We start from the raw sequence: 25898 nt of genomic DNA on the forward strand, positions 1-25898 counted from the left end.
CAACTATTTATCCTTCTAATTTGAATGATTTCTGACATTTTATTCTAGCAAACGGTTCTGGAAACCACATTGCGGCCAGTTCCACAGCGCAAACAGCAGCTGGCACACCTGTGTCCACACAGGAAGTGTCTCTCCATGCTGGGGGTACCCCTAAAATCCACAGCCCTGTCCGCTCGGCAACGTCCCCGCAAGCCTCTGCAACAGTGGCACCACAGAGGTGCTTTTTACAGATCAGAGGCATGACCTGTGCGTCCTGCGTGTCTAACATAGAGAGAAACCTGCAGAAAGAAGCCGGTAAGAGACACACACCCGTGTTGCACTGGGAATGCTACGTGCGGGCTGTCAGACACAGCAGTCAGCAAAATGGGGCACCGTGCCTTCAGACTCGCCATTGACTGTGTTTGTCGGTAGCCCTGATAATCTGGTAGCAAGTTCATAATGCAATAGTATAGCGGTTTGTCTAGTGTTCATGGGTAGTTGGCATCTGTTCTTTAAGAAGTATTTAGTTTGTTTGAGGTAAAACGTGTCTCTGAGTAAGTTAGCCATGGGAAATCCAAGTTAGAGGGTGGCCTCCTCAAGTAGCTTGTCCTAGGAGTATCTTTATCTTTCCCCTCCAATCCCATCAACCTTTCACTATCAAGTGCATATACAGACTGCATTTTCTGAAGTTCTAATTTCAAATATTCGGTCTTGTTGTCCCTGTAAACTGTAGGCTGCTATGGAATTGCCAAAGTCTTCTCCTCCAAACTACATTTCCAATACGCTCTGAAACCTGAAAGTGCAACAAAAAGCCTGCCCCAATTTTTCGTTTGGAAAATATCTTAACCATGACTCTCCCTTCCCACCAGAGTCAGAAAACTTTCTTTCCTCACTCCAGTGGTTCCATGTGTCTTTCTGATTGGTCCCTTGGCCCTTAGAATCAACCCTAAATTAGGATGACGGTTTTTTCAGCCTCTCTTTCACTGTGCTTTATTGCTTCCTGGGGCTCTAGAATGACCATTCTCAAATTGAGGTGTTACAAGACTTGCTTTCTTATCCATGGGCTGGCTGCTCATAAATTTAACCTGTGTGTCACTGTGCCTGTGTTTCTGTTCCTGGCTCGAATCCTTCATTCTTATCCCTTATAGCATCTTTTCTAAAGCACATCATTGCTTTCATTTATTTGAATGAGCCTTTTTATCCCCCTTAAACTAACACAATACTGTTAGCAACATAGCCTGTGTGAGTTCTTTTTCACTCCTGAAAGTGATCAGAAACTGAAAAAGCGTAAGGAAAACCACTTTTGAAAATTATTTTTCTTTATATGAAAAGTGATTGGAGAAAAAAATCTGTCTTTTATGTAACAGTAGTTGCTAGCTGCAGACTAGATCCCTTACTGTGAGGTGCGTACGCCCATCCGTGTCTTCTAGAGTCTGATCCAAAGTGGCCCTGGGCCAGTAGCCTGTGCATCACCTGGGAGCTGCAAAACCTCAGACAACACCCCAGACCATCTGAGCCAGAATCGGTAGTTTAGTAAGGTCCTCAGTTAATTCATATGGCCTTTAAAGTGTGAGGAACATTGTTCTAGAACAGTGGTTACAGGCTTTGCTATTCATTAGAATCACGTGGGGAACTTTAAAAATATAAAGATGCCTGGCACCCACCTGAGAGGTTCTGATTTAATTGTTCTGGCGTAAGGGCCAGGCATGATGATAGTTAAAAGCTCCCCCAAGCGATCCTAACGTGCAGGCAAGTTTGAGAACCACTGTTCTAGAGACGTCTGGGGCACATGTTTTTCTTTGTTTGGTTATGTTGAACATGTCACTCCAGAGGCCTTGCCTAGAGTGTTACAGCTGTGGCCTGACTGTTTCAGGTATTCTCTCCGTGTTGGTTGCCTTGATGGCCGGAAAGGCAGAGGTGAAGTATAATCCAGAAGTCATCCAGCCACTCGAGATAGCTCAGCTCATCCAGGACTTGGGCTTTGAGGCAGCAGTAATGGAAGACTACGCAGGCTCCGATGGAGACATTGAGTTGATCGTAAGTATGGTGACTGACCTAGAGCTGGGACCTAGAGGACAGCAGGCCTCTGACGACCTGCAGATGTGTTCTGACAGCAGCCATGGCTGTGACCAGTCAGCTTCTGCCATGTTGGTGCTGTTGGGTGTTTTGTTTGGCATTGAAGCCAACAAGGACCTGTTCATTTTGTGAAGGGATGTCGGTTATGTCAGAAAGTCACAGGAGTGGATCCCACTGGGTACATTCAGGATATTAGGAGGAGAAGGAGAAGGTGGTGGGAGTGTTGGAGGAAGAGGAATTTAAAAGGACAATTGTCCTGAATTAGTGATTTGAGAGAGTTGAATATGAACACCCTCCATGAAGCCTAGATAGAGAGAAGCTGGAATGCTGGCAGTGTCTTGAGGCTAGATGAGCTGAGTCAGCACGGTAGTCAGTGCCATCACAGATAGGGAGGGCTTGTAAGTGGGGACAGGTACGTCTAGAAGGTAATTGGGGACAAGACTGTCCCAGAGCTCTCAGTCTGAGGTGAACGCTGAAGGTGGTTGCTGTTCCCAGTGTGGTTGGGTGGCAGGGGTGTGGAGGGGGCCGGTGGTGGTGTTTGCTGTGTTCTACTGTTACCAAGCTGCACATGTCAACAAACCATTGAAACAACAGGTACGTCAGTATTTTGAATATGATTATGTTTACAAGCACTGAATGTATAAAGCTCATTTTGTGTAAATAAGGGGAGACATAGAAGAAACCCACAAGGAATGTCTTACTGAAGTAAAAGAGTTTCACTTCCTTACTGTGTTTAGTCGCTGCCATTAATAGTAAGTAAATGTTTGAAGAAAAGGTACTGAGGACACGAGTGGCACTTTGAGCTCCTGATAAGTGTTCTTTGAAGCCTCCCCTTTGGACGGGCTTCCCTGCATGTTGAGGGACAAAGGGTACTATTCTCTAGGTTACACCTCAAATCGGCCCCTGCGATACAAGCAGGGCGCCCGCTGCAGACCTCCAGGTCCCGATGTGGACATCTCTGCACGCTCACTCAGACCACCATGGACTACGTGTGGAAAAATCTGAAACAAGAATATTGTTGGGAAAGGGAAACTTTTTTTGAATAATTTTTTATTGAAATTTTTTTTTTAAACTAAGCAATATCAATAGTTATATCGTCATCACAATTTCAGACATTTTATTTCTGTATTTAATTGTATCCTGGAAAATGCTGACCACTGATAGTTGGAAGAGTGCATTGTCTGGTTTGCCTAATACATATTATAGGGACGGTATGTGTCACTCCTGTTTCTTAATAAGATACAGAATGGCGTGGCAGACTGGCAACTTTCACTGGGCTTGAATTCTGGCTCTGTCGCGGCAGGGACATTTCTTAACCTGGTCTGTGAAGATCACCTCATGGTGCACATAGCAGTGGTTTGGAGCACAGACTCAGAGCCCGGCTCCAGCTCTGCCACTCACTGGTGTGTGACTTTGGACAAGTTCTTAAACCTGTCAGTGCTGGGGCTACCGACACCTACCTTGTAGGGTTGGTGTGAGCAGGACAGTACCCAGGGCAGAGCCTGGCACGTCACAGGTGTGCCGTGTTACCTGTTGCCGTGTTTCCCCGAAAATAAGACCTAGCCGGACCATCAGCTCTATGTTTGCTCCAAAAGACGCATTAGAGCTGATGGTCCGGCTAGGTCTTATTTTCGGGGAAACACGGTGTTATCATAAAGGTAAACGAGAGCTCAGAAGCACTGTTGAAATACTTGTAGACTTTATAAAATTCTATTTGCACAGCTACTTGCCAGCCAGGAAGTGCCTCATCTGTGTGAATGGGCCTCCTTCTCCCACCTTTTCCTCGGGTCCCATGTCGAGGGGAATGTGTTAAGACTACAGATGGGCTTGCCTCTCCTTCCTCCCTAATTCCACATGGGACCAATATCTCTTCTGATATTTGATTCTGGGATTGCTGATGCACATTGCAAAGGGCGGCTTCTGTCTCCTCATTCTGATGACTTCCCATCAAGTGCTGGCTTAGCAACCTTGTAGTTGGGTGCTCAGGTGTCTTCGTGGGGACCCAGCCAACGTGGCAGGCTGTCCCCTCTTCCTTTCCTTGCACATTCTGTGCCCAGCCAAGGCTGGCTGTTGGTGGTTGCCTGTACACCCCGTGCTGTCCTGCCTTTTGTCTTTTCCCATGCTGCTTCTCCCTCTGTGGTTACTCTTACCTTCACCTGGAAATACCCTATCCACGTCCATCGCCTCAATCAGTCACTTCCTAAATCCTTTCCTCCTGCTGATAATAAGCTTCTGACATTATTACCCTTTGAACCAGCAGAGCCCTGCAGTCGGGAGGGTTTTAGCAACAACTGCAGACCAAACACCAGCAACACTTGAGATTATAGAGAGTATTGCAGGATCTCAGAGGGTTTTGCAGAGCTGCACATCCTTACCCTTTTGAGGCAGAGAAGGTGCGTGCATTATTATCCTAGTGTTACTGGTGAGGTGACTGAGAAGAGTGTAGATAGTTTATGAAAGCCCATCATTATCAGAGCCGGAAGTCAAGCCTTAATAGAGTGGCTACGTCTCCTATACCTGAATTGGGAAGGAACCACTGTTTATATCTTTGAAGCCCCTGGGGGAAGGTTCGGGGTTTGGAGATGGGCATCCAGAGTCTTGGGGAGGGTGCTGTGGAAGGAGGAGAGGCTCCGAGGCTTGTGGCTGCCTGTGTTCCTCTGACACGATCCTCTTGATCCTGGGTGCGTGGGATTTTTGTCGTCTTGTGCTGCAGATCACCGGGATGACCTGCGCTTCCTGTGTTCACAACATAGAGTCCAAACTTGCAAAGATGAATGGCATCACCCACGCCTCCGTATCCCTTGCAACCAGCAAAGCCCAGGTGAAGTTTGATCCTGAAATTATCGGTCCACGCGATATTGTCAAAATTATTGAGGTAAGTCATTCATTAAAAAAATTGTATCCACCTTTAAAAAAAGTCATTTTATAATCATTATAGAAAAGTGAGAAAATATAACTAAGTAAAAAAACAAAAAAAAAGGTCACCTAAATACTTCAACTTTTCCCATCGGGTGAATCGTTTTAAAATAAACTATGAAGTTAAGTAAATATCAGATATTCTGAGAGGGAAAATCAGTGAATGAGTAGGAAAAAGTTGGGGGAAAAAGACATTATTGTTTTAATTTCAGATATTCCCTGAGAAACATCAATATTGCCAAAATACCTGGTACATGGGGTTAAATCACCTCAATGTAATTTTTAGGTATGATTTATATCTGTACCAAGTATCTATAGATCAAAGAAATGTTGATATTGGAATCAATTATACTGTATTTTGCCACTGTACGAAGCCTTCTTTTTAATGGGAGAGTTTGATAATTTCTCCTTTGAAAAATCAATTAGAATAGTGTTCATATACTCCCTCCCTCCATTCCCATTCATTTTGTCCACAGACATACTATTTCCACAGACATACTTTTTTTTTTTTTTTTTTAAAGACTTTATTGAGGAAGGAGAACAGGACTTTATTGGGGGAACAGTGTGTACTTCCAGGACTTTTTTTCCAAGTCAAGTTGTTGTCCTTTCAATCTTAGTTGTCCAGGGTGCCATTCAGCTTCAAGTCTTAGTTGTGGAGGGCGCAGCTCAGCTCCAGGTCCAGTTGCCGTTGCTAGTTGCAGGGGGCACAGCCCACCATCCCTTGCGGGAGTCGAACCGGCAACCTTGTGGTTGAGAGGACATGCTCCTACCAACTGAGCCATCCTGGAGCTCAGCGGCAGCTCAGCTCAAGGTGCTGCGTTCAATCTTAGTTGCAGGGGGCAGAACCCACCATCCCTTGCAGGACTTGAGGAGTTGCACCGGCAACCTTGTGTTTGAGAGCCCACTGGCCCAAGAGGGAAACGAACCGGCAGCCTTCGGAGTTAGTAGCATGGAGCTCCAACCGCCTGAACCACCGGGCCGGCTCTCCACAGACATACTTTTTAAAATCTATCTTATACTGCACCATACGAGGATGAGCATTAGTGGTGATCTGAATGGGTTAAGACAGTCAAAACCAAACAGGATTAACTTGTACCAACTAATGGTTAAGAATAAATGAAGTTTAGTGGAAACCACTACTTAACAAAATTTCTTGGGAAATGAAACATCTTGTAGCAGGTTTTTAATATTGTCTTTCATTTTCTCTTCATTTTGTGTGTGCATGTGTACGTGAGTTTTAAGAGGATGAATGGACTGGCAGAGCTTTTTGACATGCAAAGAATGCTGCAGCTGCTGCTGCTGGACTGTGAGTGACTCATGCTCAGAGGCAGACAACACAGCTTCTTTATCAGATGAGCAAAGATCCCCAAAGGGGTTCTGTACTTTGTTTACCGGTGCCCAGCCAACGGTGGCAGAACTGGCACTCAGACCCAGCTCCTCCGTTCCAAGCTCGGCGGCCTTTCTGTTGCTACTGTACCACAGGTCTTACAGAACAGTAGTGCAATGCATTGAGGAGACTAAGCAGTTAGACTAAGTAGTAGGGAGAGTCGAGGTAGAGGCCTTGCTGGCCTCTACCCAGCCCGCTGAGCTCAGCACAGCCCCTCTTTGTCCTTATTAGAGGTTTGCTGCCAATGTCTGGCCTCCCTTCTTGTGACTTGGGGGCATCTTTTCCTAGTTAAATTAGGCCGCTATTAGTTGTCAAAGGATCTGTCTTTAGACAATCTTAGGGGCTCTTTCTCCCACCATCACTTTTAATTTTTTGTGTAAAATCCCAACACCAGAGTTCTGGGGCCCCTCTGTATATCATGCTGGCTGACAGGACATTTCCTGACAGCTTTTTCTGTGTGTATTGATAAAGGATATTAGCGACTTCATGATCAGATCAAATATGGCAGAGAGGACAAGGGGGACAGGCAGCAAAGGAAATGCTTGAGTTGATCTGAAACAACACACGGTTGAGGCCTCAGTGGAAGCTATGGCTCCACTCTGCTCAGTGTGAGGAGGCCTGGGCTGGCAGCCTGGAGACCTGAGCGCTGGACCTAGTTCTTCTGCTCCTGCTGTGCATTTGGGCAGGGTACTTAACCTCTCTGACCTGCAGTGTCCTCATGCAGAGAATGAAAGTAGCAGACCACTGGATGTTTGGGATTCCTTAATGCAAAAATTCTGAGTTTACAACTCAACACCGATGAGCATTGGGACATGTTGACCTTATCTCCCAGAACCTGCTCCTTTTGTTGACGGAAGGAACAGAAATTGCCGCCCGAAGCCGTCTCCTTGGGGATGATATAGCTTCTAAGCATAGATGGTGCTGAAGCTGTGACAGGATTTGTAGAATGATTTGGGTAAAGAAGTTGTGGGAGGAAAAAAACCAGTACATTCCTCTGAGGTGCTTTTAGATTAAGTTTCTAATTTCAAAAGATGTAAAATGCTTTCTACCAATGCGTGTTTTAACCAAGTGCCTTCCTCCTTGTTTCCTCACCCTCTCTTTTTAATGACAAGGAAATCGGCTTTCATGCTTCCCCGGCCCAGAGAAACCCCAACGCTCATCACTTGGACCACAAGGTGGAAATAAAGCAGTAGGTAGAACAGAAAAGATAAACTGAGACGTTCGTCTAAGTGTCTCCCTCTCCCCGGGCCTGACCCTGCCTCATCCTGTGCTTGTCGCTGTCCCTGCTTTCCGTGGTGCCCTCACTTGGGTTAGTTGCCTTTACCCCTGCAATGTTCACCCTCGAATGCTGTCCAGTAGAACTTCCTGTGATGACAGAAACGTCTCTATCTGCGCTGCCCAGGACGGTAGCCACTAACTACCAAGTACTTGAAATGCAGCTAATGTGACTGAGGAACCGAATTTTTCATTTCATTTAATTTTAACTAATTTTAATTTAAATAACCACCTATGGCTGGTAGCTAACAGGTGGGACAGCACTGAAGTTGGACGGGAGTGTGGATTTTCTTCTTTTACAATATTTTAAGACTTTATTTGAAAGGGTTCTCGAACTAGGATCCAAGGGCAGGAAGCATGGCCAAGTGGAAAGAAAACGGCGTGGGAAGCCGGAGACCTGGGTTCATTCATTGTTTCACACATTCCCTTATTCGTTCAACAAACACAAGGCCGCTGTGGTATGCAGGGCACTGTGCCAGCGGCAGGGCGTGAATAGAATGCTGTCTATTCGCGGTGCCCATATTCTGGCTGGGAAAGAATGGATGATGAGCAGCGATCCAAGTGGGTTCTGGGTGGTCTGAGAAGCTGACAAACAGAGGGCACAGGATCGGGGCCTCACAGAATGAGTGGGAGTTTCCTAGGCTGAGGAAGTCTGGTGGGTGTGGAAGTGGGGGTCTTCTAGGGGCCCAGAGGCAGAGCCTTCCGGACTCTGCCGTCGTTTGCTCTGGGGGGCATGGCAGGACCGGGTCTGGAATGCTAGTGAGGGGCTGGATTTTTGGGGCCTCGGGCGGCAGCCTGAGGGTGTAAGACTTTAATCTCACAGGCTAGTGGTTTTCCGACGGGGGTTAAGGTGCCTTAGAGCGTCCAAAACCACTTGGTTAGAATTTCATGGATGCTCAAGCTAATGTATAATAAGACCACCGCTGTCACCCATGTTCCCCCCACCCCCATCTCATACTGTGGTGTTCAAGACAGACTCACAAGTCTCACTGACTCTATTTGAAGTAATAGTTTAAAAAGGACATGTATAAGTAAGTTTATACTAATACAATAGTGTAGCTGTTTTTTTCTTGGGAACCTGTGTAAGAGTGCATTTTGGAAAAAGCGGTAGGCAGGCATAGACAGAGATGTTAAACCTCTCTGGGGCTGGATTCTCAGCTTCTGGGCCCGGCCACCTCACCTACAGTTCGGAGGTAACACGTCAGCCGCAGGCAGGTATAGGCTGGTTCTAAACACCTCAGGAATATCCTTGCAGCGAAGTTTAGACTCTTGCATGCTCCCTCCGATGGCCAGTGTCAGGGAGAGGGCCACCCTTTCATTTTTGCCCTTGGTGGTCTGTCCCAGACATGTGACAAAGTCTTAAAGCTAAGTCCTCAGGAGGGTACCAGCCCATAATCCGAGTGGCAGGAAGGACCTAATCTGTCTGTGTTGCTCGTTGCTTTCCAGGTGGAAGAAGTCTTTCCTCTGCAGCCTGGTGTTTGGCATCCCGGTTATGGGTTTAATGATCTATATGTTGATACCCAGCAGTGAACCCCACGAGGCCATGGTCCTGGACCACAACATCATTCCGGGACTGTCCATTCTAAATCTCATCTTCTTTATCTTGTGTACCTTTGTCCAGGTACGTATCCGAAAGGGGAAACCCTCTGCACTCCATGCCTGTGTGTGGCCAGCGCTTTACTGCAGCTTTCCTGACCCAGCCCAGCCCGGAGCTGCTTTTTTCCATCTTATGACCAGCAGCACGGTGTCCTCTAGCCCAGGGCACATCAAAGGACCTGGTTTCACTGTCAGTTTCACACTTGATTGCAGGTGATGGAAGTCTCCCTGAGACAGCAACCACCTTGCTACAAAGATTGGTGAACCAGTTTGTCTGCACTTAGCTTATTATTTAGGTTAATTTACATTTGTTGTTAGAAGCAGCAGCGGGATCACCCTGGAGCTCATGCTTCTCTTGAATGTCTTACCTTGAGTGGCAGAAATGTGCTCCTGAGGAAATTGTAAGTTAAGAGAGGCAAGCCTCATGGAGCTTGTAGTCTGGGGCGACACTAAGGAATTAGCTGCATTTCTAGTGGGAAGTGTGGTCTCCATTTATTTTGGGATAGAAAAATAAAACTCTTGACTTAATATTAAAATGCTTAATTTAGGACTATCTGGGGGCAAGTCTTCATAAGCTGAATTTGTGTTTTCCTGTATTTTCTTTTTAATTCCAAGTGTAATGTACATTGATTATAAACAAGTCAAGCCATACTGAAGTCTTTGGAAAGAGGAAGGTATTCTTTCACTAAGCACACCCTGCCTTCAGACCGTTGCCATTTCACAGCCTCACCTTAGTATTATTATTACTAGTTGGGTGTGTCTTTCATCTATGTAGAGAAAATACCGTGTGCGTGTGTGTGTACATGTTCACATAAGGCAGACACATACTAGACGTACTGATTTATGACTGGCTTTTTCACTTACTCATGTAACACAGGCATCTTTCACTCCAGTGGTTTTTAGATGTAGCACATTCTCTGAAGGAACTGCACAGTGTTAGTCACAGTAATAAGGGCGTGTGATTTATTTCACCATTCCCCTGTTGATGGACACTTAGGTTGTGTGCTCTGAGTTTTAAAGTTCTCCCCTGCCCTTGATTATCCATTCCTGTGGCCATTAGTCCTCTGAATCAGGAAATGGTTTTCAAAAACATTGATTACAGAGGAAAAAAATCATGTCGAAATTGTGGGTGAGCCTAGAATATCTGCCACCCCGTTTGCTCCTTGAACAGCATGCCCTGCTCGTCATGGCCATCACTCTCCTTCATCTTTCTTTTAGTTCCTCGGTGGGTGGTACTTCTATGTACAGGCCTACAAATCTCTCAGCCACGGGGCAGCCAACATGGACGTGCTCATTGTGCTGGCCACGAGTATCGCCTATGTCTACTCTCTCGTCATCCTGGTGGTGGCCATTGCTGAGAAGGCTGAGAAGAGCCCTGTGACGTTCTTCGATACACCTCCCATGCTCTTTGTGTTCATTGCCCTTGGGCGGTGGCTGGAACACGTGGCAAAGGTAACTGCCATTTCACGTTAAAAGAACTGTTCCTTCAGTAATACAAATCTTAACCCATCTGAACACCCTGTTTAGAATTACTAATTATACACAACCTAGAGAAAGACTTAAAGAAATGTGAACCGTACATATAATTAGGTGCTTTGATCACTAATCTCCAAATTTGTCGCTACTTCCAAAATCCCAGCTAATCTGATTAATTATTAAAACCTTTGTTCAGGTGCATCATGTCATGGAAAGTACCCCGGATTTCAGGTCAGAGGTCACACCGCCTCTTAGTACATAACTGAGGATATAGCTTATTAGTCTAGAAATCCATATTTCCACCTTAGGGTCATGCCATTTTTTAACACACTGCATTGTACCCAGCATTTTAATGTATCCTATAAAAGCGTGGGGCTCCGGCCCTGAAAGAAATTCGATTGAACCTAAAAGAAAACTGTCAGTGGGTAGATTGGTATTGTTTTTTCAGTCTGAAATGTAATTCATTGAGCTAAGTGGCATTGTACATCTAGTGTGGCAATGACATGGCTGCTTGTGGTTGGGCAGGAGTCAAACCGTCTGGGGAGAGCCCTTTGGGGCGCCCTGTGGCTGTGTTAAGGGGGCAGCCTTTTCTTGTAGGCGTCAGCTCTCGTTTTACATTCTGGTTATTTCTTAGAGCAAAACCTCAGAAGCCCTTGCCAAACTCATGTCTCTCCAAGCCACAGAAGCCACCGTCGTGACCCTTGGCGAGGACAACTTTATCATCAGGTGGGTTATCTTCATCCAAAGTACCTGATCAACTTATGTCATTCTGTGTAATACCCATCAAACACCCATCATGTCTGTGACGTTATACTAGATCTCGTGAGGGCTGGCAAAGACTGTACAGTAAGATCCCTCCTTCAATCCAGTTAAGTAAACCAGACAATTAAATACCAAAAGATAAGCAAGAGTTCACAGTGGTGTTATGTATGCTGAATGGTAAAGGAAAGGCACAGATGATTCATATCCCTGGAATTTCGAAGAGGAAGGCTTGTGGTGGTCAAGGAAAGCTTCACAGGGAACGTGGAGTATGAGCTGGGCCTTTCTTACAAGACTTGGAGGATTCAGACGGCTGAGGGATAAGGGTTTCAACTTGCCAAGGAATGAAAATGGAAGTAGTGTTTTTCTTCTTCGTAAGGTTGGCAGATATTAAAAATAATAATGTTTATTTTCATTATTACTGGAACATATATAGCATTTACAGTTTTCTAGACACTATTCTAACCTCTTTGTATTTAATCTAACCAAAAAATGAAAAGAAAAAAGAAACCTGATGAGGAAGGGACTGTCAGTACCCTTATTTTAAAGACGAGGACACTGAACTTCAGAGAGGCTAAGCAACTGGCCTACGTCACACAGGTATTAAGTGGAACTGGGATATAACCCAGGCCATTTGTTCCACAGTCCACATTCTTTACCCTTAGATATGCTGACTCTTAGAGCATATATAATAATGTGGATATTTTCACAGATGAGGCTTCTGTGCAAATATTTCCCTGGCCCGCCTCATTTTCATATTGTAGGCAATGGTTATTTGTAGGCCTTCTTCACAGTCCTGAAATCTCTCCGGCCCCACCACTGTGATCCCCTTTAAGCTGTGATCTCACTTCTGACTGCTGAAATCCCGCCCACACCCCCCATGGGAGAGGCGTCTCTCCCTGTGGGCCTCTGTTCGGGAGCCTTCCTCAGTCGAGTTCTCGTTGATCTTCAACGTTTCTGCCTTTGCAGCTTCTTGCCATCAAGTATGACATCCCCAAAACTCACCTACGTAAGCCCTTCCCACTGTGCACTTACCCATTCATCACACTCTTGCCAGTGCTAGTTCACCAGCTGTGTCCTCTGAGAGACAGCCCTCTGAGGCTGACACAGGTCCCTTGCTTCTCAGCAGGGCACTCAGTGAGCCTGTGTCAAGAATATGAACCAGTGAGGGAGGCATGAATGAATAGAAGTGAATGAGGCACAGGCTGACTACAGCACTGGCTTTTGGCTGGATGCTGGCTTTTAAATAATACTCAGAATTATGGTGGTGAGAGCTGAGATTTGAGCACTTTCTGTGTACTTTCAGGTACACAACTCAGCATGTGCGTCAATTATCTGCTTTAACTCTGATAGCTACCCCTTTCGTTAGGAAGAACCTTAAGCTTGGTGAGGTGAAGTAACTTGCCCGAAGTCCGCAGCAGGTGAGTGGCAGAGCTGGAACCGGAGCCCTGCAGACACAGAGCCACCCTCCCAGCCACCCGCTAAACCGTCTCCCAGATAGGAAGACCTTGTGTGACAAAGCCCTTGGCACTTGGGGGCTTCCACGTGCCGTTGGCTGCTGCTACACTAGTAATGCACCTTGGCTGCTTCTTTCTTATAAATTAATGACATGAGAGTTTCTGAGAAGTGAAAACGTTCAGAACGGAAATAAAGCTGTGGGCAGCTGCACTTGCTGTCGGCCTTTCATTTGGAGGTGCTTTTGGGAGCATGGCCTATAATTGGGTGGACTGCTCCATGGATTTGAATACCGAAGATGTGCATCTTTGCCAGAAGGCGAAAGCTAGTTGAAATGCCGAAGGACTGTGGGGCTAACCTCACATAACTCAGTTCTTTTCCAAAGATGGTGATTAATTTTTGGCTGTGGACACACTGTGCGCCTGAGTACTACCACCATAATGTGGCGGTACCATTTCTTAAGCTAGAAGACCATCTGGCTTTCCTCAGATGGGCTTATGTGTTTGGAGCACATCAGTTAACATCTGTTTGGTACAGTTCCCGTCTGTCAAATGGGAGGTTGTTCCTGTTGTTCCTACTGCACCTTCCTGACAGGGTGCTCCGGGCTGCTGGGAGGAGACGGGCCCAGCGTCACGTCACCCCTTGCTCTCCCGGGGCCAAGGCCACTCACTCGGCCCCTCCTGAGGAGCTCGACTCTCTGTAACATGAGGCGTGCTGGTGCCAGGGCCCCCAGTCAGCCTCGCCTCCTGCAGGGCCCTCCTGCCTCTGGGCCTCTGCTGGCATGGACAGGTGTGTGGCGCCTTCTAAAGGACACTGGAGTTTCCCACCTCTCCTGCAGGAATAGCAGATGGGCCTATTCCTTGATCCCTCTGCTGGGGATATGTGTCCTTTCTCTCCATCCCAAGGCTCGGGTGATGGGAGCGTCTGCCTGGGTGCTCAATCTGGCATGTGATAATTTCTTCCCTAGCTGCTGCTTGCTGTCTCCTTCATGGACTTTCTTTGCTCTCCTCATTTCTTACATATCGGTGATTCTTGGTGTTTCCGTGTTGGCCCTATTGTCTGTCGTCTTGGTGTGTTATAGACTGTCGCTGGGACACCTCATCGCCCCCGAGTCTTCATTCTCAAACCTCCCTCAGATCTCAGTATTCAGCTGCCTGTTGGAATCTGTCTCTTGGGTGAGCATAAGGACTCAAAGTAAACTGTCTATATCCTGCCCATCAGCTTTCCTCTGTGCTCCCCTCACAGATTCTTCCCTGTTCTCTGCCTGACTGTGTCCGTGAATGGCACCGTCCCATGTCAGCTTCTGAGGCAGAGGCCTGGGCGTCCTCTGTGACGCCTTCCCCTCCCTCATCCGCACATCCTGTCTCTGTCCTCTTGCTTCTAGCTCCACGGCCTCTGGTGGCCTCACACACTGCCCCTCCCACTGCTCCCACACTTGTTCAGGCCACAGCTATCTTTTATCTGAAGCACTGTAACAGTCTCCTCCTTGCCCTCCTGCTTCCAGCCTGGTCTCCTGCCACATATTTTCCCACAGATCTGATTGTATTCGTCTGTAGTTGCAAACCTCCTGGTGATTTGCTGTTGTCCTTATGCGCGTTCCTTAACACGCATGTGAGACTTGTCATGTGCCCCGTGTGCCTCTCGGGCTCAGTCTCTTGTCCAGGTGCCCCTGCGTCATTCCAGCCGCCACCACGGCCGTTCCCAGGAAGAGCCTCTCCTGCCTCCACGTCATCCCTGCCCCCAGACAGCTCTCTTCCTTTCCCTTCGCCTGGCTCCTTGTCCGTCAGGTCTTGGTTGAGGTATCATGTCCCCAGAAGCCTTCCCTGTCCCCCAGGCCTGGCTTGGTCACCTCGGAGCTCTCGGAGCACTGGGTGACTGCAGTCACGTGACAGGTGCTCAGACACTGACTAGTTGAAGGAATGAAACACTGTCAACTGTTAAAGAAATAAATTGTGCAGGTGTGTATGCTGGACATGAAAAGGCCTGCACAGCCTGGACCCCAATCTCCCACATTGAACTTTTTTGTTTCTTATAATTGGGAACGCAAAGTTACGAATTTTATCTAATCCAGGGGCCATTCTAAGTGTTTTCTTTGTTTTTTTTTAACTTGTGTGAGATGAGGAAAAAGACAGGTAAGGTAAACAGACTGCTGGCAGAAACTCTTAAAGCTGAAGAAATGCTGGGGAAAAAGCTTGTCTTAAGCGTATTCCCCACACCTCAGAATTTTGGGGGCATTTGTTTCCGAGGAAGAAATACTACAGGTAATTCACCAGAAGGAGCTACTTTGCCCCCCAAAAGGGCTCTTCACTTTAAATTAAGCTGTGTAGAGTTAGAAAGGTTGATTGACTCAGATCAAAGGGGAAATTCAAAGTTAGATTAAGCAGAGATTAGCATTACTAATAGAAAGGTGCCCAAGTGGACATATGTGCCACGTATCATCATATAAGCGAACAGTTTAAAGCTTCCTGGTTAGGTTATGGGGGAGGGGAGAGTCTGCCCATTGGCCCCTACAACCCCCTTTTCTGAAGTGAGCAGGTGTTCCTTCTCCTGACGCGGGCTTCTCTTGCCAAGTGGAGACCTCTGTGGGATGATAAATTCCAGGTCATGCAGGCAGGCCTTAGGAGGGCGCTGTTGGAGCCTGGGTGTCTCCGTCACTGGAAGACTTTAAAAAGAAGCAGAGTATTGTCGAGTTACAGAGATCCTCCCCGTCTCCTTGTTCACCGCCCAGCCACCAGATTTACACATCTGTTCCCAGGGCTCAGGGCTTCAGTGTGATGCCCACTGTCCCTTAAAAGGTCTCTCCTTTTCAGTACTCCCTTTATTTCATTATGGTCATTATTAAACTTACATACATATATGAGTCTCCTTTTAGCTTCTAGGCTGTACACCTCACAAGATGAAGGCGCGATTTGTCCTGTTGGTAACCCCAGCCTAGCACAGTGCCTGTTACACGGAGGGCAGTCGATAGTGAAAACGTCCGTTAGGTGGTAATGAAAGTCGCCAACACTCACGGGTCACTTCCTATATGTCAGGCACTGTGCTAACCACTTGGGACACATGTCATCTCAGTTAATCCTGGGAAGAAAACCGGCCTTGTAGAAAGGAGTACATTGTGGCTTTGAAGCACTGCTGCTCTGTGACGAGGGCTCTGAGCTCCCACGGTCAGGGCCATGTCTGCCTGTTCACTGCTGTGTCCCCAGCACCTGGTGCACACAGTGGCACACACGCACTTCGTCCGTCTCAAGCACGTCGTCTGCCCTGCAGCCTGCACGTCTGCACTGCTGGAGCAGTGTGCCTCGCACCCTTGCAGGGAGGGGGCGCCGTGGTGGGGGGAGCTGGACCTGCAGATTCAGACAGGCTTGGAGTCCGTCACTAGGCTGAGGACATTCCTAATCTTTTTTTAAAAAGAAAGGACTGATGTAAACGTACGAAACATCTGTCTGCGCAAGCTGATTCCTAAGTTTCATGTCTTCATACCTAGCAACATTTAAAGAAATGGGCATGCGTGTTCAATTTTGTGCCTTTCTAAGAAATATTCAGGTTTTTGCCAAATAGGCAAATATCACTTACTGTGCTCATAGGATTTTGGAAAGATTCAATCAGACATAACAAAAATCTAGCACAGTCCCTGCATTCAGTAAATGTCTGTTTTTTCTTTCTCACACCAATAAGGTGGCATCCTGTACATTCCTCTCTGGTAGTTTGAATGTAGCCTTTGTAGAATGAAAGGAAAGTATAAAATAACCTCAGAGTTCTGCTTATTATTGTACATGCCTGCTTTTCTGACTCTTTCACCATTTGTTCATGAGCCAGTGTTCTCTATACAAGTAAGTGTATTTGGCCCATGTCATGCTTTTAGAGAGACGCTGCCACGGCCGGCCGTGGTTCACCAGATGGCCTCCTTTGCATTTTCTCACTCTGTTCCTACTCTTCCATCTCCCTCCTCCACTATCTAACTATCTCTATCTCTGTCTCTGTCTCTATCTCTCTGTAGGACCATCCCCACCAGCATGCAGTTACACATGTACAATTCACACTTTTCTATCTTAATCCACTCCCTCTTCTGCTGCTGTTCCTCTCTTCCCTTTCACAGCAGAACTTCTTTTAAAAGTTGTCTGTAGCTGTTGTCTTTGTTTCCCCAATTCACATTCTCTCTTCAGCCCATTCCAGTTGAGCTTCTGCCTTCACCAGTTCTTGCAATTGCTTTTGCCAAAGATGTCGAGTAATTTCCATGTACCCAAATCCAACCTTTGCATCTTTTTAATCTTCATTTCAACCTCTCACCAGCGTTTTCACCCTTTCATGTCCCTTTAAAATTTTTTCTTTCTTTTTTATTATGATGTAACTTATATTCACTGACATACACAAATTAATTCTAAGTGTAGAGTGTGATGAATTTTACACGTTTGCGTCTGTGTAACTACGTCTGCAGTACGTGGTAGGATGGGCTGGCTGCTCACTCCTTTGGATCCTCCCTCCGTTTCCTCCGCGTCCCTGGCTGGCCGTTTGCATCTCCCTTGTGGGCCCCTCTGCTCCTGCTCAACCTCCAAATATTGGCATGTCCCAGGGCTTCGTTCTAGGACTCTTTCTCTTTTCCAGTTACTCTTCTAGGTAAGCTCATAAAACAAATGAGCTTACAACAAATAAAACCATTTCATGGCTTTACATGGGTCTCTATTTTGTCTGTTCCCAGGCATGTACCTCGAGCTCTGACCTCTCTCCCAGCTCCAGTCATATTTTTAACTTCCTACCTAACGTTTCTACATGGAAGCCGAATGGGCATCTCAGACTCGGCAGGCTAAAGTGAAGATCTTCATTTCATCTCCTCTGCCCTCTCCCTCCCTCAGCTGCTTCTCCTTAGTTGTCTCCATTCTCATGAATGATTTCTCATCTATCCCGTGGCTCGCACTGAAAATTTAGACCTCATCTTTGATCTTTCCTTATGCATTCAGTGCCTCTGCAGGCCTTAAGAACATCTTGGCTATGTCTTCACTCCATCTCTAGCCACATTGCTGATGCTTTTTGCTTGGGGTGCTGCAGCGGCCTAAATCTCCCCTCAACTTGTGTTATTACCCCGACAGCCCTTCTCATGCAGCAGCCAGAGAGATGAGTCGAACACGTGAACCAGAGGATGTCACTTTCCCACTGAAAGCCTTACTTTCAAGGCACACACCCTGCTCTGTGAGACCGAATGTGGTCTGGACTCTGCGTGCTGCACTCACTTCCCTCCAGTCATGCTCGGGGGCTTCCCGTTTCTCCGGGGCACCTTCCTGCCTGCCTTGGAGCCTTTCCTTAGCTGCTTTTTCTCCCTTGAATGGTCTTTCCCCGTAATTTGGCCCCTCTTGTCTTCCAGATCTCAGCTCAAATGTCATCATCCACGCGAGAGGACTTCTCATTTTTCTCCTCCTCCCCAGCCTACCTAAGGAAGCCCCCCCAGTCACATTCTCCTCACTCATTTAATAACTGGAACGATCTTGTTTGTTGTCTGTTTCCTCCATAGAATTTGTCTTCATGAGGGTAGAGACTTTGGTCCCCTATACCTGGTCCCGCTACAGTCCCAGTAACTAATACGGTGCCTGGCCCTTACTAGCCGCACAATAAATATTGACCCGATCTCTAACTGACACATACAGTGAGTACTGCTGCTCAATGGAAAGCAAACATAGTGTAACCACTCCAACAGTGTGTCTAGAACCCGGCCTGGGTGACAGACCCAGAGGATGGGCTCCAGTGAGTGGCCATGTGTGTAATCTGAGTGGCATCTGTTGCAGAGAAGAGCAAGTACCCGTGGAGCTGGTGCAGCGGGGTGATGTCGTCAAGGTTGTTCCCGGGGGAAAGTTCCCAGTGGATGGGAAAGTCCTGGAAGGCAGTTCCATGGCCGACGAGTCCCTCATCACAGGTGAGGTGACTTGTTTCACGTTCCCTTCGGGTGGGGATCAGCGCAGTGGCTAGGTCCCATGAATGCTGAATGGGGCTGAGCGTGTGATGGTCTGTCTCTCTTCTCCACCTCTAGGAGAAGCCATGCCTGTCACTAAGAAACCTGGAAGCACAGTGATTGCCGGCTCTATAAACGCACATGGCTCTGTGCTCATTAATGCCACCCACGTGGGCAACGACACCACTTTGGCTCAGATCGTGAAACTGGTGGAAGAGGCTCAGATGTCAAAGGTAATGAAGCAATTTTTAAAATGCTATCACTTTAGGTTCCTCGTTTTAGAACTCATTCCAAGAGTTCCGTAGAATCAGGCAGAGTTTACTGATTTGGGAGTTAATGAGGAAGCTGAGAGCCCTAGTCCTTGTCCATGCGCGTGCTGTTTGACTTCTTTGCAGATTATAATTTCCCATGGTCTTTGTGTTTTATTTTTATAGGCACCCATTCAGCAACTGGCTGACCGGTTTAGTGGATATTTTGTCCCATTTATCATCATCATTTCAACTTTGACGTTGGTGGTATGGATTATAATCGGTTTTATCGATTTTGGTGTTGTTCAGAAATACTTTCCTGTAAGTTGAACGCTGTGGCTCTATGGTTGTTGTGTTTCAAATAATTTATTACCATTACTCCGTTCATGTCTTAGATTCATTGGGCTTTAATTACTCATTACATTTTATTTGATTACTTCACTTATTGGCAGCAACATCTTAGCCAGGGTAGCACAATCAGTTACTCTACTGCTGCAGGTTTTTTATTAAAGATGGCCTTTGCTTTCTAGTTAGATAATTTCACAAAAACCCATTGGCTCTCAGTTAAAATGCTTAAAGCATTTATATGATGCAGCATGGTCCATTTGAGGGGTTATGAGTCACATACCTTAGAGGATAGCTCACTTCTGATTTTGATGGCATGATAATATTAACAAATTTTAAGAAAAATGTATTTTTTGTCCTCTATGTGCATAAATACCATCTTTAACCTTGCAACTTCCCAAGCAATGCTAATAGCTTTTTAGTAAATATTTATTACACATTATATATGAGGCAAAGGAATATACATTTTTGAGTTTAAAAAGTGGATGAAGTACATTATCTTAAGAAATGTAGGTTTATCAAACTTTTTTAAAGATGGAAAAAAAGACAACAAAACTTTTGTGCTTCAGAAATAAAAACTATAAACATCAGCGATTCACAACTGGGAGTAACTTTGCTGCCCCAGGGGCATGCGGCCATGTCTGGAGACATTTTTGGTTGTCATGACTAAGGAGGGGATGCTATGGCATCCAGTGAGTAGAGACCAGGGATGTTGTTAAACATCTGCAATGCACAGGGTAGACCCCACAACAACGAATTATCTGGCCCCAAATGTTAGTAGTGCTGAGGTTGAGAAACCTAAATGTACATAAAAAGCTAATGGCCCACTTGGAGTAGTACGGGAGAGCTGTACAGTGAGTAGAATAATGTTTTCCTTTATTTTTTAATATATCTCATACTTAGCCCAGTGGAGTGTGCATTTTACCTTAGAGTTATAGACTAAGAAACCGCAAATATGGAACGGATAATTTTTTTCCTCTTAAAAAAATTTCAACCCATAATTAAGGCATATGCTATATTCTTCGGGTGTATATCATCCATTAAGATGTCATTTTTCTCCCTGAAATTTCCTATCTTAAAATGAAAAACGTCCAAGTTATACACTTTCTGACATCAAAGGAGATCTCAGTGCTTTTAAGAGTAACTTGTGACTGTATTCCTAGAATTTGCCAGTAGCTATTATGGCACCTGACTGCCTAAAATTTCTGATTTCGTGTGGAGCAGCACATTAACATGTAGCTGTGGGAAAACTCAGTCCTAAACAAGTTGGAATCTGTGGCTTTCTGCTGTTTCCTGCCTTTCCATCTTACTTTGGCTTATTTTGTTTTCATCTGCAATATCAGGGAGGATGCTGGCAAATGAGGTACTGCATGTTCCTTTAAGATATTGTTATCACTGTGCTGTATAAAAGTTATTGTAGGGACAGGGTTCATGTTAACTTCTAGAAGTCTACCCAGGCCCATCAGTATGCCATGTGTCATTTTGATAAGAATTACTGTCTTTTTTTTTCTTGTTTGTTTGTTTTTTAAAAAAGTCACACAAAAAACACATCATATTTACCTCTAAGAATTGCATTATGTCTTAAACAACATGCCCCAACTACCTAAAGCCAACTGTTTCTGTGAAAATTAAATGACCCTTTAATAATATATCTTTTTTTAGAATCCTGCCTTTCAAAAAATCAAAGAATAACATTTAGACAGAAGCTAAAGAGATTATGGTCTATATTCCTGCTTTAGAAAACATGCATTTACTGTAATTAAGTAAATATAGTATCTCCTGATTGTACTCCAGAGACAGTAGCCATTTTGAAAAATAAACCAAGATAACTCAAGATGTCAGAATGCAAATAATAATACCAATATGTGCCACCAGGTAACTGGAAAGGAAACCCATATTTTGTTTGTTTTGGATTTCTGAAGAAAACAATAGTGAAAAATAGAAGAAAGTAAAGATGGTTCTGAATCCCATTCTTAGAAGTAGCTGTTTTTCACACTTTGATGAACATCTTTCTAGTCTTGTTGATAAAAAGCCTATACACATGACAAATACACACACACACACACACACACACACACACACACTAGGGGTGCCAAAAAATATATATACAAGTGGACACTTTGGTCAACGTTGCTCAAGCAGTAGTTTGCCGTAATCAGAAGTGTCTGGACACTGACGGTAACCACATTGAGCACCTCTTGTAATTGCAGAAGTCAAACGTGACTTGTGTTCATCTTTTGTTATCGGTGTTTATTGGGTATTACAATTTTAATAGTTTTTTTCCTTTCTTACAATGTGTATACATTGTTTTGGCACCCTCTGTGTGTGTATATATATATATATATAAATATTATATAAATATGTATTATATATAATATATATGTTTAGATGTATATCATTTAATCCTTACAACATCCTGTGAGGTGGGTATTATTACCTGCATTTTGTATGTGAGGAAGCTGAGACACGGAGAGTTTCCATTCGTGTCAGAGCCAGGATATGGATGTACCTGGTCTGTGTTCTTTCCCCGATCAGGGACTTTTATAGGACTCTCTGCTCTCCTAATGTCTTTCCCTGAGGAAAGCTTGTAGGATCAGGTGAGAAACTTGGGACATGGAGCCATAGAGTGAGCAATGTGATATCCCCAAGGCAGAAGGGAACACACCGTGTTTCCTAAACCCCACTCCTCACGCTGTCTCCGGCCCCACTGCCTGCACTGGAATGTTCTATGTGAATAGGATTCTGTGTGATTCCTCATCTCACGCTCCACCTGCCTCTCTGTCCTCTTTTCAGACCCCCAGCAAGCATATCTCGCAGGCAGAGGTGATCATCCGCTTTGCGTTCCAGACGTCCATCACCGTGCTGTGCATCGCCTGCCCCTGCTCCCTGGGCCTGGCCACGCCCACGGCGGTCATGGTGGGCACCGGTGTGGCCGCCCAGAACGGCATCCTCATCAAGGGAGGCAAGCCCCTGGAGATGGCCCACAAGGTGGGCCCCACGCTGCTGTGCTCCCGCCGCCCTTGGGGTCTTGGCTGGGAGGATTCTGGAGCTGTTTACTACACAATCTTTTTTTTTTTTTTAAATTTGGAGAGGTCAAGTGAAAATAGTATCTGTTTCAATTTCATAGGAAGAGAAAAACCTGAGAGAGGCCTGGGGGTGGTAGCACTATTAATGAAGTAAAACAGGAAGTCAGGGTTGATAGAATGACACCAGCAGCCAACAGGTATAGAATTAGATGCTTTATAAATATTAGTTGATTGAATCTCATCAACAATGCTGAGATGGTGCTTATTCCCATTTTACAGACGAGGGAACTACAGCAGGAGGAGGTGAGCTAAATTGCCCAAAGGCCTGCAGCCCGAGCGTGGCTGCTGCTGACTGGCTGAGCCCAGACCCGTGGGGACTGGTGCAAAGCTGCCATTGACCAAGTGGGACAAACTGTCTCCAGTGGTTACTTGTTGTTATGTCCTTCCTTGAACTTGGAGAGCAAGAGCTTTATTCTCAGTAGGCTTTTGAACTTATGCAGGCTAGAGAAAACCGTGGTTGGCTCAGCAGATAGCAGTGGACACAGCTGGGCCAGCTCCCAGGGCCCTGGTTCCTGATCTGACCAGTGTTGCTGTCCAAGAGATGGTGGCCTGCCATCTCCCATGACACTGGAGTGAGAAATTCTGTCTGAGCCTGGTTAAGGTTGAGCCACAATGTGGATTTTTTTTGACTGGGCAGAGAGGGAAACAGTGTTTTTGCAGGGGGAACGGTTGAACCTTGGGTTGATTGCAGGCCATTATGTCACGGAATTTGCAGCAGTGTTGTTATCTGCTTGAGGGAGATTGAATGAAGTTCTGCCTCAAGATTATGTGGATTCTGAAAGTCCCTTCCATCTGTATCTGTGGTCACCAAGATGTGGTTCTTTTGGCAGATAAATACTGTGATGTTTGACAAAACTGGCACCATTACCCACGGGGTCCCCAAGGTCATGCGCGCCCTCCTGCTCGTGGACATGGCCACTCTGCCCCTCAGGAAGGTTCTGGCTGTGGTGGGGACCGCGGAGGCCAGCAGCGAGCACCCGCTGGGTGTGGCTGTCACCAAATACTGCAAAGAGGTATGTAGACCTGGCCATTGCTGGTCTCCTCACTCCTGCCGCCTCTGCTCTCCCCAGCTGGGCCAGAAGCCCCGAGCTCCTTCCTTCGAGGAGGCCTTGGCTTGTATGGGCTGGAAAACTTCCCAGCAGCCCCCCTGGAGCAGGTGGAGATATGGCTCACAGTAGCCAGTCCCTTGTCACATCTCCAGATTGTCACAAAATCAGCTGTCATTTATTGAGCCTTTACTGAGCATCTGGACTTGGGACAACTAGTAAGATGTGAACTCTGCCCGCTGGGAGCTGATGGTCGGGTGGGGAAGACAGATGGTGTACAAATGCAGTACTTGATGAGCCCTTAGTGCAAAGGGATACAAAAATGAATGGGGTCTTGGGGTGAGAGAGGGAGAAATCCACTCAATCAGCGACATCTGAAGTGGAGAGGAAGCAGCAGAAGTGAGCCGAAAGCCCAGTGGGTTCTTGGCACAGTTAAGGAGGAAGCATTCATCTTTTGCTCTCTCCAGATGAAAGGTCTTATTTAATTTTCTCTGTTTTCAATCTGAGTTTAGAGGCAGCAGGATGTGCCAGAGTATTCCCCTGAAAAAATTCAGATGGTCTGAGCAAATAACAAGTACCAGTCAATATAGAAGGTGACATGGATACCTTGAAAAAGCTGACGACTCGTCTTGGACGGGGAACCTTCCAGAAATATCATTTTGTGTTTTTGTCTTTAATGTAGGATCAGACAGACTGCCATTTCACCTCTCACCTTTCTGACGTTTCAGGGAGAATTCTGCTCACCCTCAGTCATCCTTCCTTTGCTGTTGTGTTAACCAAATAAAAACAGTCCCTCACTTCTTCCTGCTGCCACATCACCCCTCCTCTTTCCAGGGTCTGTAAATGGGCAGTTCTCTCTTGATGGCCTCAAAATAGCTTTGTCACCACTTTCCTTTTGCATCGTTTTAATGAAATTATTAGCAAAATGAAAATACTATCTTCACTCTCTTTGGCACCTTCACCCCCGTTCCCTTTCCTCCGTCCTTAATTTGAGTTGTTTGGTGTGAATTGCCTTTCCCCTTTCTAGTCTGCAACCAGCCCAGTATTATGAGGCATTCACCTGAGTAGAGAGTTTAGGCCAAAATTAAATCAAATATTTAATTTTGTTCAATTTAATAATTATAATGTCTGTGTCAGAGAAGAGAAAAAGAATTGCTGAATTAATAGTCCATCTCTTCACCTTTCCCTGCAATTCTACTTCCCATCCCTCCTTTTCCTCTTAATTCCTGGTTGGTGCTGCTCTCTCTCCTGCCCTCACTCTGTCTCTGGTCTCTGCCCTGCCTCTCTCTCAATTCACCCCTCCCCTCATCCCCCCGCTTTCTGGTTCTTCTCCCCACTCCCTTCCTTCACAGGAACTTGGAACAGAAGCCTTGGGATACTGCACTGACTTCCAGGCAGTGCCAGGCTGTGGAATCGGCTGTAAAGTCAGCAACGTGGAAGGCATCCTGGCCCCCAGCAAGCATCTGAGCGAACAGGCCGCTCCCCTGAACGGGGTTGGCAGTGTTCCCGTGGAAACAGGTATCCCTGGCCTTTGTTTCTGCCACTCGGTCGGCCAGGGGTTGGGTCTAGCTGGGATAAGTGGCGGTGTGCCAAACCACAGAGAGCACTGCCGCACGCACAGCCCTGGCTCCGGTGTGGGCTGGAGGGCCGTGCGCCTCCCTCCCCAGGAAAGCCTGCAGTTTCTCTGGTGTTCTTTGCCACGTCTGAATCTTGATGCCGATCATAGACAAAAGTAGTATATTACTTAAATCCATAGAGTATTGCTTATCTGCTCCATAAATTCGAGTCTTTTCTTTCCTATCCCAAGTTAGCCTTGCTTCTCATAAGCTACAAAGTAGACAGATGGGATTTCTATTTTGTTCTTCCTAAACAGGAAACCTCCCATGTTGTAGAACTCTGATGGGATATTTCATGTTTACGGAGCTGGCAGCAGTCAGGGAAAGCAGATGGAAATGCTCTGCTCAAGCTGAGAAGGGACACTGCTTGGAGTGACAGCAGCTTTTGAATAACAGCCTTATTCTTAGGATAGCTTGGTAGCCACCAGCATAAGAGTGTGGAAACCACGCCCCTCGGCAGTTTAAAGCCCCAGAATGACCTTTCCTTTGAGCGTCCAGGGACCGGTCTGTATAATGACACCTGTTGGTGGCATATGTAGTTAGAAGGTGACAGGTGAAAGACTTACCTTGCTGGTTCACCTTGGGTCATCCATGCCAAGCAGTAATGAATCTAATCAGCACTGGCATTTGGTGCTGGACAGAGAACCACGTGTTTCTCATCCCTGCAGAAAAAGAAGCGGCAGGTCCCTCTCAAAGCCAGTGG

General features: G+C 46.2%; 1 protein-coding gene across 1 annotated transcript in view; it reads left to right on the plus strand.

Moving 5' to 3' along the window:
- The window catches only part of ATP7B (ATPase copper transporting beta), a 55600-nt gene that overhangs the window by 21607 nt on the left and 8095 nt on the right, over nucleotides 1-25898 (plus strand). Inside the window, exons 3-15 of the mRNA XM_033104917.1 lie at nucleotides 49-294; nucleotides 1853-2016; nucleotides 4769-4930; nucleotides 7471-7547; nucleotides 9080-9254; nucleotides 10448-10681; nucleotides 11340-11431; nucleotides 18691-18818; nucleotides 18933-19087; nucleotides 19289-19423; nucleotides 22241-22435; nucleotides 23364-23546; nucleotides 24932-25097. Of these exons, the coding sequence (XP_032960808.1) occupies nucleotides 49-294; nucleotides 1853-2016; nucleotides 4769-4930; nucleotides 7471-7547; nucleotides 9080-9254; nucleotides 10448-10681; nucleotides 11340-11431; nucleotides 18691-18818; nucleotides 18933-19087; nucleotides 19289-19423; nucleotides 22241-22435; nucleotides 23364-23546; nucleotides 24932-25097 (2112 nt within the window). The remainder of the gene's footprint in view (nucleotides 1-48; nucleotides 295-1852; nucleotides 2017-4768; nucleotides 4931-7470; nucleotides 7548-9079; nucleotides 9255-10447; nucleotides 10682-11339; nucleotides 11432-18690; nucleotides 18819-18932; nucleotides 19088-19288; nucleotides 19424-22240; nucleotides 22436-23363; nucleotides 23547-24931; nucleotides 25098-25898) is intronic.

Source organism: Rhinolophus ferrumequinum, chromosome 4 (assembly GCF_004115265.2).
Source record: "Rhinolophus ferrumequinum isolate MPI-CBG mRhiFer1 chromosome 4, mRhiFer1_v1.p, whole genome shotgun sequence".
NCBI classification, from domain to species: Eukaryota; Metazoa; Chordata; class Mammalia; order Chiroptera; family Rhinolophidae; genus Rhinolophus; species Rhinolophus ferrumequinum.